General features: G+C 44.1%; 1 protein-coding gene across 1 annotated transcript in view; it reads right to left on the minus strand.

Moving 5' to 3' along the window:
• The window catches only part of LOC106567677 (vacuolar protein sorting-associated protein 37D), a 58,865-nt gene extending 43,258 nt beyond the window's left edge, over window positions 1-15,607 (minus strand). The window contains exon 1 of the mRNA XM_014137240.3: window positions 15,336-15,607. Within this exon, the coding sequence (XP_013992715.1) occupies window positions 15,336-15,458 (123 nt within the window). The 5' untranslated portion in view covers window positions 15,459-15,607. The remainder of the gene's footprint in view (window positions 1-15,335) is intronic.
• Between the last annotated feature and the right edge of the window lie 364 nt (window positions 15,608-15,971).

The raw sequence follows: 15,971 nt of genomic DNA on the forward strand, positions 1-15,971 counted from the left end.
TTGAGTTTTCTTGAAGCTTGAATTATGGATTTGAAATGCTCAGTCAAATCAAATCAAATGTTATTGGTCGCATACACATATTTAGCAGGTGTTCTTCCGGGTGCTGAAAAATGCTTATGTTCCTAGCTCCAAAAGTGTAGTTACATCTAACAATACAAAACACGCAAATCTAAAGTAAAATAATGGAATTAAGAAATATACAAATATTAGGATGAGCAATATCAGAGTCCAGAATATAAAGATATATGTATATGATGGGATATATAGACATTATGGACAGTACATGTCATATACAGTGCCTCCAGAAAGTATTAAGACCCCTTGACTTTTTCCACATTTTGTTACGTTACAGCCTTATGCTAAAAATGATTAAATAGTTTTTTCTACACACAATACCCAATAATGACAAAGCAAAAATAGTTTTTGGACATTTTTGCAAATGTATTACAAATAAAAAAAAATGGAAATATCACATTTACATAAGTGTTCAGATTCTCTACTCAGTACTTTGTTGAACCACCTTTGGCAGCAATTACAGCGTCGAGTCTTCTTGGGTATGACGCTACAAGCTTGGCACAACTGTATTTGGGGAGGTTCTCCCATTCTTCTCTGCAGATCCTCTCAAGCTCTGTCAGGTTGCATGGGGAGCGTTGCTGCACAGCTATTTTCAGGTCCCTCCAAAGATGTTTGAACGGGTTCAAGTCCGGGCTGGGCCACTCAAGGACATTCAGAGACTTGTCCGAAAAACACTCCTGCAGTGTCTTGGCTGTGTGCTTAGGGTCATTGTCCTGTTGGAAGGTGAAACTTGGCACCAGTCTGAGGAACTGAGTGCTCTGGAGCATGTTTTCATCAAGGATCTCTCTGTACTTAGCTCTGTTCATCTTTGCCTCGATCTTGACTAGTCCCCCAGTCTCTTAGGCTGAAAAACATGCCCACAGCATGACGCTGCCACCACCGTGTTTCACCGTAGGGGTGGTGCCAGGTTTCCTCCAGACGTGACGCTTGGCATTCAGGCCAAAGACTTCAATCTTGGATTCCTCAGACTAGACAATCTTGTTTCAAATGGTCTGAGAGTCTTTAGGTGCCTTTTGGCAAACTCCAAGCGGGCTGTCATGTACCTTTTACAGAGGAGTGTCTGTCTACTCTACCACCAAGGCCTGATTGGTGGAGTGCTGCAGAGATGGTTGTCCTTCTGGAAGTTTCTCCCATCTCCACAGAGGATCTTTAGAGCTCTGTCAGAGTAACCATCGGATACTTGGTCACCTCCCTGACCAAGGCCCTTCTCCCCAGATTGCTCAGTTTGGCCTGGCGGCCAGGAAGAGTGTTGGTGGTTCCAAACGTCTTCCTTTTGCGAAAGATAGAGGCCACTGTGTTCTTGGGGACCTTCAATGGTGCAGACATTTTTTGGTACCCTTCCCCAGATCTGTGCCTCGACACAATCCTGTCTCGGAGCTCTCAGACAATTCCTTCGACCTCATGGCTTGGTTTTTGCTCTGACATGCACTGTCAACTGTGCGACTTTATACAGACAGATGTGTGCCTTTCCAAATCATGTACAATCAATTGAATTTACCACAGGTGGACGCAAATCAAGTTGTAGAAACATCTCAAGGATAATGCAACCCCTATTACGAGCCTGTTCAACCTCTCTTTCGTATTGTCTGAGATCCCTAAAGATTGGAAAGCTGCTGCGGTCATCCCCCTCTTCAAAGGGGGAGACACTCTAGACCCAAACTGTTACAGACTGTCACGTCCTGGCCAGTATAAGGTTAATTGTTTTTGTAGTTTGGTCAGGACGTGGCAGAGGGTATTTGTTTTATGTGGTTCGGGGTGGTGTGTTTGTGGAAAGGGTGTTTGATTTAGTATTTCCGGGTTTTTGGTTGATGGTCTATGTGTTTGTATTCTATGGTTAGTCTGGTGTGTGTGTTTCTATGTTTGGTTAATTGGGGTTGGGACTCTCAGTTGAAGGCAGGTGTTGTCTATCTGCCTTTGATTGAGAGTCCCATATATTAGGGTGTGTTTGTGTGTGTGATTTGGGGGTGATTGTTCTGTGTGTAAGCCGTATGCTTTACCAGACTGTTTGTAGTTGTTCGTTTCGTTTTTGTTATTTTGTATGTTCATTTTTGTAGTTAATAAAAATCAAGATGAGCATACACGTACCTGCTGCGTATTGGTCCTCCTTCACCGACAACAACCGTGACACAGACTTATACCCATCCTGCCCTGCCTTTCTAAAGTCTTCGAAAGCCAAGTCAACAAACAGATCACCGACCATTTAGAATCCCACCGTACCTTCTCCACTATGTAATCTGGTTTCCGAGCTGGTCATGGGTGCACCTCAGCCTCGCTCAAGGTCCTAAATGATATCATAACCACCATAGATAAAAGACAGTACTGTTCAGCCGTTTTCATCGACCTGGCCAAGACTCTGTCAATCACTACATTCTTATCGGCAGACTCAACAGCCTTGGTTTCTCAAATGACTGCCTCGCCTGGTTCACCAACTACTTCTCAGATAGAGTTCAGTGTGTCAAATCGGAGGGCCTGTTGTCCGGACCTCTGGCAGTCTCTATGGGGTGCCACAGGGTTCAATTCTCGGGCCTACTCTTTTCTCTGTATATATCAATGATGTCGGTATTGCTTCTGGTGATTCTCTGATCCACCTCTACGCAGACGACACCATTCTGTATACATCTGGCCCTTCTTGGACACTGTGTTAACAAACCTCCAAATGAGCTTCAATGCCATACAACACTCCTTACACGGCCTGCGACTGCTCTTAAATCCTAGTAAAACGAAATGCATGCTCTCCAAACGATTGCTGCCCACACCTGCCCTCCTAGCATCACTGCTCTGGACGGTTCTGACTTAGAATATGTGGACAACTACAAATACCTAGGTGTCTGGTTAGACTATAAACTCTCCTTCCAGACTCACATTAAGCATTTCCAATCCAAAATTAAATCTAGAATTGGCTTTCTATTTCCAAACAAAGACTCCTCCACTCATGCTGCCAATCATACCCTCGTAAAACTGACTATCTTACCGATTCTTGACTTCGGCGATGTAATTTACAAAATAGCCTCCAACACTCTACTGAGTAGAGCCTCCAACACTCTACTCAGCAAATTGGATGTAGTCTATCACAGTGTCATCCATTTTGTCACCAAAGCCCCATATACTACCCAGCACTGTGACTTGTATGCTCTCGTTGGCTGGTCCTCACTACATATTCGTCGCCAAACCCACTGGCTCCAGGTCATCTATAAGTCTTTGCTAGGTAAAGCCCCGCCTTATCTCAGCTCACTGGTCTCCATAGCAACACCACCCGTAGCGCGTGCTCCAGCAGGTATATTTCACTGGTCATCCCCAAAGCCAACACCTGCTTTGGCCGCCTTTCCTTCCAGTTCTCTGCTGCCAATGACTGGAACAAATTGCAAAAATCACTGAAGTTGGAGACTTATATCTCCCTCACTAACTTTAAGCATCAGCTGTCAGAGCAGCTTACCAATCACTGTACCTGTACACAGCCCATCTGTAAATAGCACACCCAACTACCTCATCCCCATATTATTTATTTTTTGCTCTTTTGCACACCAGTATCTCTACTTGCACATCATCATCTGCATATCTATCACTCCAGTGTTAATGCTAAATTGTAATTATTTCACCACTATGGCCTATTTATTGCCTTACCTCCCTAACCTTACTACATTTGCACACACTGTACATAGATTTTTCTATTGTGTTTTTGACTGTACGTTTGTTTATCCCATGTGTAACTCTGTGTTGTTGTTTTTTATTACACTGCTTTGCTTTATCTTGGCCAGGTTGCAGTTGTAAATGAGAACTTGTTCTCAACAGCCTACCTGGTTAAATAAAGGTGAAATATATATTTTTTTAATGATCAATGGAAACAGGATGCACCTGAGCTCAATTTTGAGTCTCGTAGTAAAGGCTCTGAATATTTATGTAAATAAAGTATTTCTGTTTATTACTTAGAATACATTTCTTAAAACTTTTTTCACTTTGTCATTTTGGGGTATTGTGTGTAGATTGCTGAGGATCTTTTTTTAATATACTGCTCAAAAAAATAAAGGGAACACTAAAATAACACATCCTAGATCTGAATGAATGAAATAATCTTATTAAATACTTTTTTCTTTACATAGTTGAATGTGCTGAAAACAAAATCACACAGAAATAATCAATGGAAATCCAATTTATCAACCCATGGAGGTCTGGATTTGGAGTCACACTCAAAATAACTTTGATGTAACGTCCTTAAAACGAGTCGAAATGAGGCTCAGTAGTGTGTGTGGCCTCCACGTGCCTGTATGACCTCCCTACAACGCCTGGGCATGCTCCTGATGAGGTGGCAGATGGTCTCCTGAGGGATCTCCTCCCAGACCTGGACTAAAGCATCCGCCAACTCCTGGACAGTCTGTGGTGCAACGTGGCGTTGGTAGATGGAGCGAGACATGATGTCCCAGATGTGCTCAATTGGATTCAGGTCTGGGGAACGGGCGGGCCAGTCCATGGCATCAATGCCTTCTTCTTGCAGGAACTGCTGACACACTCCAGCCACATGAGGTCTAGCATTGTCTTGCATTAGGAGGAACCCAGGGCCAACCGCACCAGCATATGGTCTCACAAGGGGTCTGAGGATCTCATCTCGGTACCTAATGGCAGTCAGGCTACCTCTGGCGAGCACATGGAGGGCTGTGCGGCCCCCCAAAGAAATGCCACCCCACACCATGACTGACCCACCGCCAAACCGGTCATGCTGGAGGATGTTGCAGGCAGCAGAACGTTCTCCACGGCGTCTCCAGACTCTGTCACGTCTGTCACATGTGCTCAGTGTGAACCTGCTTTCATCTGTGAAGAGCACAGGGCGCCAGTGGCGAATTTGCCAATCTTGGTGTTCTCTGGCAAATGCCAAACGTCCTGCACGGTGTTGGGCTGTAAGCACAACCCCCACCTGTGGACGTCGGGCCCTCATACCACTCTCATGGAGTCTGTTTCTGACCGTTTGAGCAGACACATGCACATTTGTGGCCTGCTGGAGGTCATTTTGCAGGGCTCTGGCAGTGCTCCTCCTGCTCCTCCTTGCACAAAGGCGGAGGTAGCGGTCCTGCTGCTGGGTTGTTGCCCTCCTACGGCCTCCTCCACATCTCCTGATGTACTGGCCTGTCTCCTGGTAGCGCCTCCATGCTCTGGACACTACGCTGACAGACACAGCAAACCTTCTTGCCACAGCTAGCATTGATGTGCCATCCTGGATGAGCTGCACTACCTGAGCCACTTGTGTGGGTTGTAGACTCCGTCTCATGCTACCACTAGAGTGAAAGCACCGCCAGCATTCAAAAGTGACCAAAAACATCAGCCAGGAAGCTTAGGAACTGAGAAGTGGTCTGTGGTCCACACCTGCAGTACCACTCCTTTATTGGGGGTGTCTTGCTAATTGCCTATAATTTCCACCTGTTGTCTATTCCATTTGCACAACAGCATGTGAAATTTATTGTCAATCAGTGTTGCTTCCTAAGTGGACAGTTTGATTTCACAGAAGTGTGATTGACTTGGAGTTACATTGTGTTGTTTAAGTGTTCCCTTTATTTTTTTGAGCAGTGTATAATACATTTTCGAATAAGGCTGTAACGTAACAAAATGTGGAAAACATTTTACCCACTTCATATGTATATACTGTATTCTATTCAAGGCTGGTCATTTATAACTACTGATATACACCCGTTTTCTATTCATATACTGTCTATAATGTCTATACACACCATCATATACATATATATTTATATTCCGGACTCTGACATTGCTCGTTGTAATATTTCAATATTTCTTCATTCCTTTCTGTTTATTTTTTGGATTTGCATGCATTGTTAGGCATTAGTGACTGCACTATTGGAGCTAGGAAAATAAGTATCCCGCTACACCCGCAATAACATCTGCCAAATATGTGTATGCGACCAATACAATTTCATTTAATTGGACAACTCACACTAAATTCTTCCGCTGCTCTGTCGTTTGATACATACTTTAATCTTTGAAGTCGTTTGTGGTGATGAGGGGCACAAGGGGCATTGTACAAAACAAAGTAATCAGCGATTGGATCGTCTCTAACCAATCAGAGTATCAAAGCCAATGACGAATTTACCCATATATGTTCTAGCTCTGTCCCAACCCATCAGGGAGGTACTCAGATCCAGACTCATTGCGGAGAAGAAACTAACGTCTGTGGGCGTGACATAGCGTTTGGCCAGAGCAAGGAGTCTGGGTAGCCAGGCAAGTAAAGACATGCAGATGTTTCAGACCACTGACTGACTGGATACACAAATGAGAAGTAGATCTCTGATTAATTGTTACAATGACCAAAAAAACCCTGTGGAGGATATACAACATTATAAATGCATAATCTAATGAAGTAGTGATGGGTTGAAATATGATTTCCGCTGATCTCAGTCACAAGTCACAGGGGAAAAAAGACTGGCTTCAATTGGATAATGACTCTGGATATCACAGCTACGAATGTGATCTCATTTCAGACAGCTCTCTGAAATGACCTTGGCCAAGGGACATCTGATGTTTTTTTTCCCTGAGAAACATCTCATCTGCCATTTGACTGCCAGCCAGTTGACACTTTTCAAAGTAAGGAATGATGGTAGACACTGAAGTTGACATGAAAGTCATCAGGATAAAAAAGATTTAAAAAAACATTCCACAGATGTTACCCAAGATACTGTGGGAACACTTTTCTCTTTAACTGTCCTTGACCAACTTTTCTTTGTCAGGTCAAGATCTCGTTTAAATGATCTGGTGGGATGATACATTCTTTCCATACCAATTCATTGACGACTTAATCTAAACAAGAATATGCCCAACAGGCTAAATTGTACATTTTTCTGAATTACTTGTTGATTGCTTTTGAGAATATTGTAACTTTAAAATGTGTTCAAATTAAAGTTTATAAGCATTAAAAAGCTTGTAAAACATGTGTTTTGGGCTTGCGTGTGTTTGCTTTGAGGTTGCATTTCCTTGCAGTGTTACAAATGCTCCAAATGTGGGGTATTTTCTTCTAGTATTCCACTTCTGTATTAATTTTAAATGACAATATTAAGACACTCATTCCATGTAGTAATATAATGTGAATGTTAACGTTTAGTCTAGTTATTCATTGTAAGTTGGGAGTATATTTGCCAATACTCAAATGCATTCAAACTTTCTAAACTGAGCCCCACTCATTTTTGTATCTAGGCCAATATCCCTGAAGCATGAAACACACCGAGAATCTCACTGCCGATAGATACTTATCACAGTGGAAGGCCGTTGTTTCTCTTAAAAGCGGTACCTGCTGCTTGCTGACCCGGTAGGAACAAATTCTTCCACTTATTCTACAGATGACTCAGTCACACTTCATATACAATGTAGGCTAGCTAAGTGCAGACAATACTAAGTATTTCCTCCAAGTAAGCTAACCACTATTGACATTATAATTAAATCACAATGGATTAGATGGTTTTCAGGAAACAACTGCCAGTGTATCTATTATTATTTATTGTTTTTTACCCCTTTTTTACTCAAATTCGTGGTATCCAATTGGTAGTTACAGTCTTGTCTCATCGCTGCAGCTCCCGTATGGACTTGGGAGAAGCGAAGGTCGAGAGCCATGCGTCCTCCGAAACATGACCCAACCAAGCCGTACTGCTTCTTGACACAATGCCCGCTTAACCCGGAAGCCAGCCACACCAATGTGTCAGAGGAAACACCGTACACATGGCAACCGTGTCAGCGTGCATGCGCCCAGCCCGCCACAGGAGTTGCTAGTACGCGATGGGACAAGGACATCCCTGCCGGACAAACCCTCCCCTAACCTGGACGACGCTGGGCCAATTGTTCGCCGCCCCATGGGTCTTCCGGTCACGGCCGGCTGGGACAGAGCCTGGACTTGAACCAGGATCTCTAGTGGCACAGCTAGCAACTGCGATGCAGTGCCTTAGACCACTGCGCCACTCAGGAGGCCCCAGCTGCCAGTGTTAGCTGTCGGGTTAGTGCAGTGTCCTTAGCGAGCTAGCTAGCTAGCTATGTTGTGCTAGCTAGTGAATATGCTAACGTTAGCTAGCTAGCTAAACATTTGACTATAGGATGGCCCTGGCAGTATCGGTTTATGGAGAGTGAATTCAATTGTTTCTTTGTCATCTTGTTGGTAGCTATCTAGCTGTGGCCACCTGGCTAGTATCAACAAGGGCTTTCTACAAAATAGCAACATAAGCGCAGATAGCTTGGAATCTAGAACATAAGCAATATGCACGGATATGCATGCCAAACAACGCTACTGCCACTTTTTGGTATGGAGTATTTTAACAACGCTGAGTGGCTGATGACTTCAAAGGTGTTTGCTGTGTAAACACAAAAGAGATTGACTGCCGACACTCTGTTCAGAGGTGCTAAGTACTGTTGGCAGGCAAATGTTTGACAATCCTACCAGTGTGGCTGAGCTTTTAGGCTTGTCACACCTCTTTGTGCATACTTTCTTGTCATGGATGCAGCTTGAAATATCTGCTTTGTCACATCACAGCAGGCAAGATGGCAAAGTCTGTAGGGTATTATAATTCCATGATGCCACACTGTGTGGCTCGCACGCAATTTAGAGAGACCACAACTCTTAGCAGCCCATCTGAAAGTGCTCTAAAGATTCTATCAGTGTCTAACAGTTCCACAAGTGTTGCACTGTGCATTTCTCTCACACTTGTGGTTTGTATAATGAACATTTGCAAGGCAATCAGAGTCCCAGGTTCTGTGGAATCCAGAGCATTTGGCCCATTCAAAAGAAGCACTCCGTACACAAATCCACTGCATATCCACTGTTTCCCTTGAATTTCCTGTGACTACAAGGACACTGTACAGCTCATTTCACTCCAAATCCCCGTCATCCACGGCTATTCTTATTCACCAGAAGTTTTCCCCCAGAACAGGAATCGCAACAGACCTTCCATTTCCTGCTGTGACTGCTCCTACCCCTGTTTACCATTGAAGCGAGAGTTCCAGGAGCCCCCGGGACAGTGTGCTTGGTATGATGCACTGGTTGTAAAGCAAACCTGACAGTGTTTACTGTCACTGACAAACAACACTTGAATAGCACTTTGGATATGGAAAGATGTTGTTTGCACTTCACGAGTTGAAAATGTACTGTTTAGTTTTTGTGGGTCAATATGTGAAGACACAAAAACTGGAAATACAATACAAATGGATGTGAACCTAGTACAAAATATAATTGTTCGACATTTGATATTGGGATATATACAGTGCATTCGGAAGGTGTTCAGACCCCTTGACTTTTTACACATTTTGTTACGTTACAGCCTTGTTCTAAAATTGATTCCAATGTTTTTTCCCGTCATCAATCAACGCACCACACCCCATAATGAGAAAGCAAAATCTGTTTTTTAGAAAACTGAAATATCACATTTACATAAGTATTCAGACCCTTTAATAAGTACTTTGTTGAAGCACCTTTGGCAGTGATTACAGCCTCGAGTCTTCTTGGGTATGACGCTATAAGATTGGCACACCTGTATTTGGGGAGTTCTCCCATTCTTCTCTGCAGATCCTCTCAAGGTCTGTCAGGTTGCATGGGGAGCGTCGCTACACAGCTAATTTCAGGTCTCTCCAGAAATGTTTGATCGATTTCAAGTCCGGGCTCTGGCTGGACCACTCAAGGACATTAAGAGACTTGTCCAGAAGCCACTCTTGCGTTGTCTTGGCTGTGTGATTAGGGTCATTGTCCTGTTAGAAGGTGAACCTTCACCCCAGTCTGAGGTCCTGAGCGCTCTGGAGCAGGTTTTCATGGAAGATCTCTCTGTACTTTGCTCTGTTCATCTTTCCCTCGATCCTGACTAGTCTCCCAGTCTCTGCCCCTGAAAAACATGCCCACAGCATGATGCTGCCACCAACATGCTTCACCGTAGGGATAGTGCCAGGTTTCCTCCAGACGTGACGCTTGGCATTTAGTCCAAAGAGTTCAATCTTGGTTTCATCAGATCAGAGAATCTTGTTTCTCATGGTCTGAGAGTCCTTAGGTGCCTTTTACTGATCGGGCTGTCATGTGCATTTTACTGAGAAGTGGCTTCCGTCTGACCACGCTACCATAAAGGCCTGATTGGTGGAGTGCTGCAGAGATGGTTGTCCTTCTGGAAGGTTCTCCCATCTCCACAGAGGAACTCTGGAGCTCTGTCAGGGTGACCACTGGGTTCTTGGTCACCTCCCTGACCAAGGCCCTTCTCCCCCGATTGCTCAGTTTGGCCGGGATGCCAGCTCTAGGAAGAGTCTTGGTGGTTCCAAACTTCTTCCATTTAAGAATGATGGAGGCCACTGTGTTCTTGGGAACCTTCAATGCTGCAGAAATGTTTTGGTACCCTTCCCCAGATCTGTTCCTCCACACAATCCTGTCTCGGATCTCTACGGACAATTCCTTTGACCTCATGGCTTGGTTTTTGCTCTGACATACACTGTCAACTGTGGGACCTTATGTAGACAGGTGTGTGCCTTTCCAAATCAATTGAATTTACCACAGGTGGACTCCAATCAAGTTGTAGAAACATCTCAAGGATGATCAATGGAAACAAGATGCACCTGAGCTCAATTTTGAGTCTCATAGCAAAGAGTCTGAATACTTATGTAAATAAAGTATTTTCTGTTTTTATATTTTATAAATTTGCAAACATTTCTAAAAACCTGTTTTCGCTTTCTTATTACGGGGTATTGTGTGTAGATTGATGAGGAATTTTAGAATAAGGCTGTAACATAGCAAAATGTGGAAAACATAAAGTGGTCTGAATACTTTCTGAATGCACTGAATATTATACAAACGTGAAAAATAAGATTTATTATGCCAGCATAAGAATACTGGCTCATTTTCCAAGTCAACCTGCAAGAATCGATCAGATAGATTTGTCTTGGGGGGAAAAGGGCTTGAGTGTTACTCTTCTCCTTCACTGCCATTTGTTGTAAGCTGAGGTGCTCAAGGAGTCACTGAGTGTTTTAAAATGTAGCAGTGACAGTGTCCAGATTTCTGTTATTGAATTTTCACAGTTCGGCTAATACCCTATGTCAAATCCTATGGAGCCAGTAGAGGATAGCAATTCCGCCAGTCAGAAGGCTTAGAACATTCTCCACAAGGAGCTAGCTAGTGAGATGTGGGCTTTTTACACAAGCCTTCCATCTTATTAAGTCATTAAATCAAATTAAATCAAACTGTATTAGTCACATGCCCCGAATACAACAGGTACAACCTTACAGTGAAATGCTTACTTACGAACCCTTAACCAACAACGCAGTTGAAAAAAAATATGAGTAAAAAAACAAAATGTAACAAGTAATTAAAGAGCAGCAGTAAAATAACAATAGTGAGACTATTCACAGGGGGGGTACCAGTACAGAGTCAATGTACAGTGGCACCGATTAGTTGAGGTAATATGTACATGTAGGTAGAGTTATTAAAGTGAATATGCATAGATGATAACAACAGAGAGTAGCAGCGGTGTAAAAGAGATGGGCGGGGGGGGGGGGTATGCAAATAGTCTGGGTAGCCATTTGATTAGATGTTCAAGGGGGTCTTATGGCTTGGGGGTAGAAGCTGTTTACAAGCCTCTTGGACCTAGACTTGGTGCTCCGGTACCGCTTGTCGTGCGGTAGCAGAGAGAACAGTCTATGACTAGTGTGGCGGGAGTCTTTGACAATTTTTAGTGCCTTCCTCTGACACTGCCTGTTGTAGAGGTCCTGGATGGCAGGAAGCTTGGCCCCAGTGATGTACTGGGCCGTACGCACTACCCTCTGTAGTGCCTTGCGGTCGGAGACCAAGCAGTTGCCATACCAGGCAGTGATGCAACCAGTCAGGATGCTCTCGATGGTGCAGCTGTATAACCTTTTGAGGATCTGAGGACCCATGCCAAATCTTTTCAGTCTCCTGAGGGGGAATAGGTTTTGTCGTGCCCTCTTCACGACTGTCTTGGCGTGCTTGGGCCATGTTAGTTTGTTGGTGATGTGGACACCAAGGAACTTGAAGCTCTCAACCTGCTCCACTACAGCCCCGTCAATGAGAATGGAGGTGTGCTCGGTCCTCTTTTTCCTGTAGTCCACAATCATCTTCATTGTCTTGATCACGTTGAGGGAGAGGTTGTTGTCCTGGCACCACACAGCCAGGTTTCTGACCTCCTCCCTATAGGCTGTCTTGTTGTTGTCGGTGATCAGTCCTACCCCTTTCATGTCATCGGCAAACTTGATGATGGTATTTGAGTTGTGCCTGGCCGTGCAGTCATGAGTGAACAAGGAGTACAGGAGGGGACTGAGCACGCACCCCTGAGGGGCCCTTGTGTTGAGGATCAGCGTGGGGGATGTGTTGTTACCTACCCTTACCACCAGGGGGCAGCCCGTCAGGAAGTCCGGGATCCAGTTGCAGAGGGAGGTGTTTAGTCCCACAGTCCATAGCTTAGTGATGAGCTTTGAGGGCACTATGGTGTCGAACGCTGAGCTGTAGTCAATGAATAGCATTCTCACATAGGTGTTTTTTTTTGTCTAGGTGGGAAAGGGCAGTGTGGTGCACAATAGAGATTGCATCATCTGTGGATCTGTTGGTGTGGTATGCAAATTGGAGTGGGTCTAGGGTTTCTGGGATAATGGTGTTGATGTGAGCCATGACCAGCCTCTCAAAGCACTTCATGACTACAGACGTGAGTGCTACGGGTTGGTAGTCATTTAGGCAGGTTACCTTAGTGTTCTTGGGCACAGGGACTATGGTGGTCTGCTTAAAACATGCTGGTATTACAGACTCAGACAGGGAGAGGTTGACAATGTCAGTAAAGACACTTGCCAGTTGGTCAGCGCATGCTTGCAGTACACGTCCTGGTAATCTGTCTGGCCCTGCGGCCTTGTGATTGTGGCCTTGTGATTGTTGACCTGTTTAAAGGTCTTACTCACATCGGCTGTGGAGAGCGTGATCACACAGTCTTCCCGGAACAGCTGGTGCTCTTACGCATGTTTCAGTGTTATTTGCCTCGAAGCAAACATAGAAGTAGTTTAGCTCGTCTGGTAGGCTTGTGTCACTGGGCAGCTCTCGGCTGTGCTTCCCTTTGTAGTCTGTAATGGTTTGCAAGCCCTGCCACATCCAAAAAAAGGTCAGAGCCGGTGTAGTACGATTCGATCTTAGTCCTGTATTGACACTTTGCCTGTTTGATGGTTTGTCGGAGGGCATAGTGGGATTTCTTTTCAGCTTTTGGGTTAGAGTCCCGCTCCTTGAAAGCGGCAGCTCTAGCCTTTAGCTCAGTGCGGATGTTGCCTGTAATCCATGGCTTCTGGTTGGGGTATGTACGTACGGTCACTGTGGGGATGACGTCATCGATGCACTTATTGATGAAGCTAATGACTGATGTGGTGTACTCCTCAATGCTATCGGAGGAATCCCGGAACATATTCCAGTCTGTGCTAGCAAAACAGTCCTGTAGCTTAGCATCTGCTTCATCTGACTACTTTTTTATTGATCGAGTCACTGATGCTTCCTGCTTTAAATTTTTGTTGTAAGCAGGAATCAGGAGGTTAGAATTATGGTCAGATTTGCCAAATGGAGGGCGAGGAAGAGCTTTGTTTGCGTCTCTGTGTGTGGAGTAAAGGTGTTCCAGAGTTTTTTCCCCTCTGGTTGCACATTTAACATGCTGATAGAAATTTGGTAAGATGGATTTAAGTTTCCCTGCATTAAAGTCCCCGGCTACTAGGAGTGCCGCCTCTGGGTGAGCGTTTTCCTGTTTGCTTATGGCGGAATACAGCTCATTCAGTGCGGTCTTAGTGGCATCATCAGTCTGTGGTGGTATGTAGCTGTCTACATACCACCACAGACTGGGTGATTGCCCCCGGAGACCCCAACGCGTTACTGAATTGGAGCTCTGCTCACCAGTGGATCATAGGGGCTGTGGAGCCATCCACTACAATGAGCTCAACTACCATCACATGTCAGCCAACCATGCATATGTGGGCTTTATTAAACTGTAATGGCATCTGCAGGAAGGACAATGGGAGGGGAGCACACCCAGACACCCTAGTGATGTTTACTTACACACAGTGTAAATGAGAATGTGTGTGTGAATGTCTCAACTAACCTACAGTATCATATTGCCTAGTTTATTACTGGCATGTAACACTTTGTAAATGTATTTTCGATTAAACGTCTTGGTCATGTCGAATATAACTGCAACTACAACCATTACTGAAATCTCGACCATGGCTCTAGCTAAGTAATTCTGATCCAGTCCCTTGGGAGAATTCCATGGCCTCTCTCGGTGAGATGCAACCGCTTTGGAAACATCGCTCTAATTCATTTTCTGCAGCAGCGAGGAAGGTTTCAAATGTCATGTCTTGCTCTGAATTGGACACACCCACGTCCATTCTCAAATGAGTAACGATTTTATCTCTGTCTAAGAATGAATGCCACACCTGATGATTTCAGACAGAGGGCTATGTACCATGAATGACAATGTTTTGGAACTGTGCAAGACTCCGATTCAAATAGGAAAAGAACAAACTACCCTAGTAATTTAACATTACATTCAGGAATAGTTGTTCTAGTGAGGAATAAGACAGAAATATAGAAAGAGGTGCATTTGAATGTACAAGTGTGTGAGAGATGTGTTTACTGTGTATGTGTGTGTGTGTGTGTGTGTGTGTGTGTGTGTGTGTGTGTGTGTGTGTGTGTGTGTGTGTGTGTGTGTGTGTGTGCGTGCGTGCGTCCGTGCGTGTGTGTGCATGCAACAGAGAGACCGAGATTTGTTTTTAAATGAAAATTTGAGTGCCTTTATAGTATTTCGAATAGGTTGATCCTGCTGCTCACTGAACATGTCCTGTATGGCAAGCAGGAATTCCCTGTTCAGGTTCATTGGTATGGAAAATCATCCTGTAAAAAACGAATGGAATGTGAACAAAGCCAATTGTAAATAACTATCCTACGTTTAGTTTACATTCACATGAACTCCATAGGATTGAAGGAGAACGTGGGGGAAAAATGAAAGGCTTTCAAAAACCATTGGAAGCCACGCAGACAATAATGCAGAGAGTCATGGCAGGCTACTAAAGCGGCTCATGCATTGGCCATATCCTATATCATGTGCCATAGGATGAGGCATCAAAGCAATCATAGAAATTTGAAGAGAACATAATGTATACCTATTTAAGTTTGAATTCAATATCTGGAAGAGGAAATATCAACTACATGTAACACACAGATATATTTAGCAAAACTGTGTGGCTGTATTCGATAGTTGCCACATTGTTGAACCAAATACCTTCTCATTGAGTCGGACGATCTGGTCCATTTTTTCTTTATCTTGTAAAAGCTCCTGCAATTCACTCATGTTTAGAGCCCTATACCCGTCTGGGGTAGAGTTTGTGTCCTTAAAATTGGACATTGTATTTCCTTCACAAGCAATTCAGACGAGTTCGTTTGCAAGCCCACCTGGTTCCATGTCGTTCGCAGTGAATAGCACGGCCACAAGCGCCTAGTGAAAATGGTTTAAAGCTTCTGTTGGCGGAGTCAATACAAGATGCAGTGACACATACTTACCACGATTGCATTGCAGCTAATGTAATGCTACCGACAACCACGAGAAGGTCGTCACTAGTTACCACAGCCACGAAGTCATAAACGCCGCCTATTTCTACAATTCCACTTCTTAAAATGTGATTTTAAACCTAACCCTAACCTTTACCACAAATTTAACAACACTGCTAACGTTGTGCCTAACCTTAATCCTACATTAAGACTTTTCATACATTTTTACGATATAGCCATATATGGACTTTGTGGCTGTGGTAATTAGTGGAACCCCCACGGGAAGGCATGGTCGTGGTATAAAACGTGTATAAGCAGGTTATAAAAGTAATAAACCTCTGCCAGGATTTTGTTTGGCAATGTTTTATTC

Source organism: Salmo salar, chromosome 13, assembly GCF_965601325.2.
Source record: "Salmo salar chromosome 13, fSalSal1, whole genome shotgun sequence".
NCBI classification, from domain to species: Eukaryota; Metazoa; Chordata; class Actinopteri; order Salmoniformes; family Salmonidae; genus Salmo; species Salmo salar.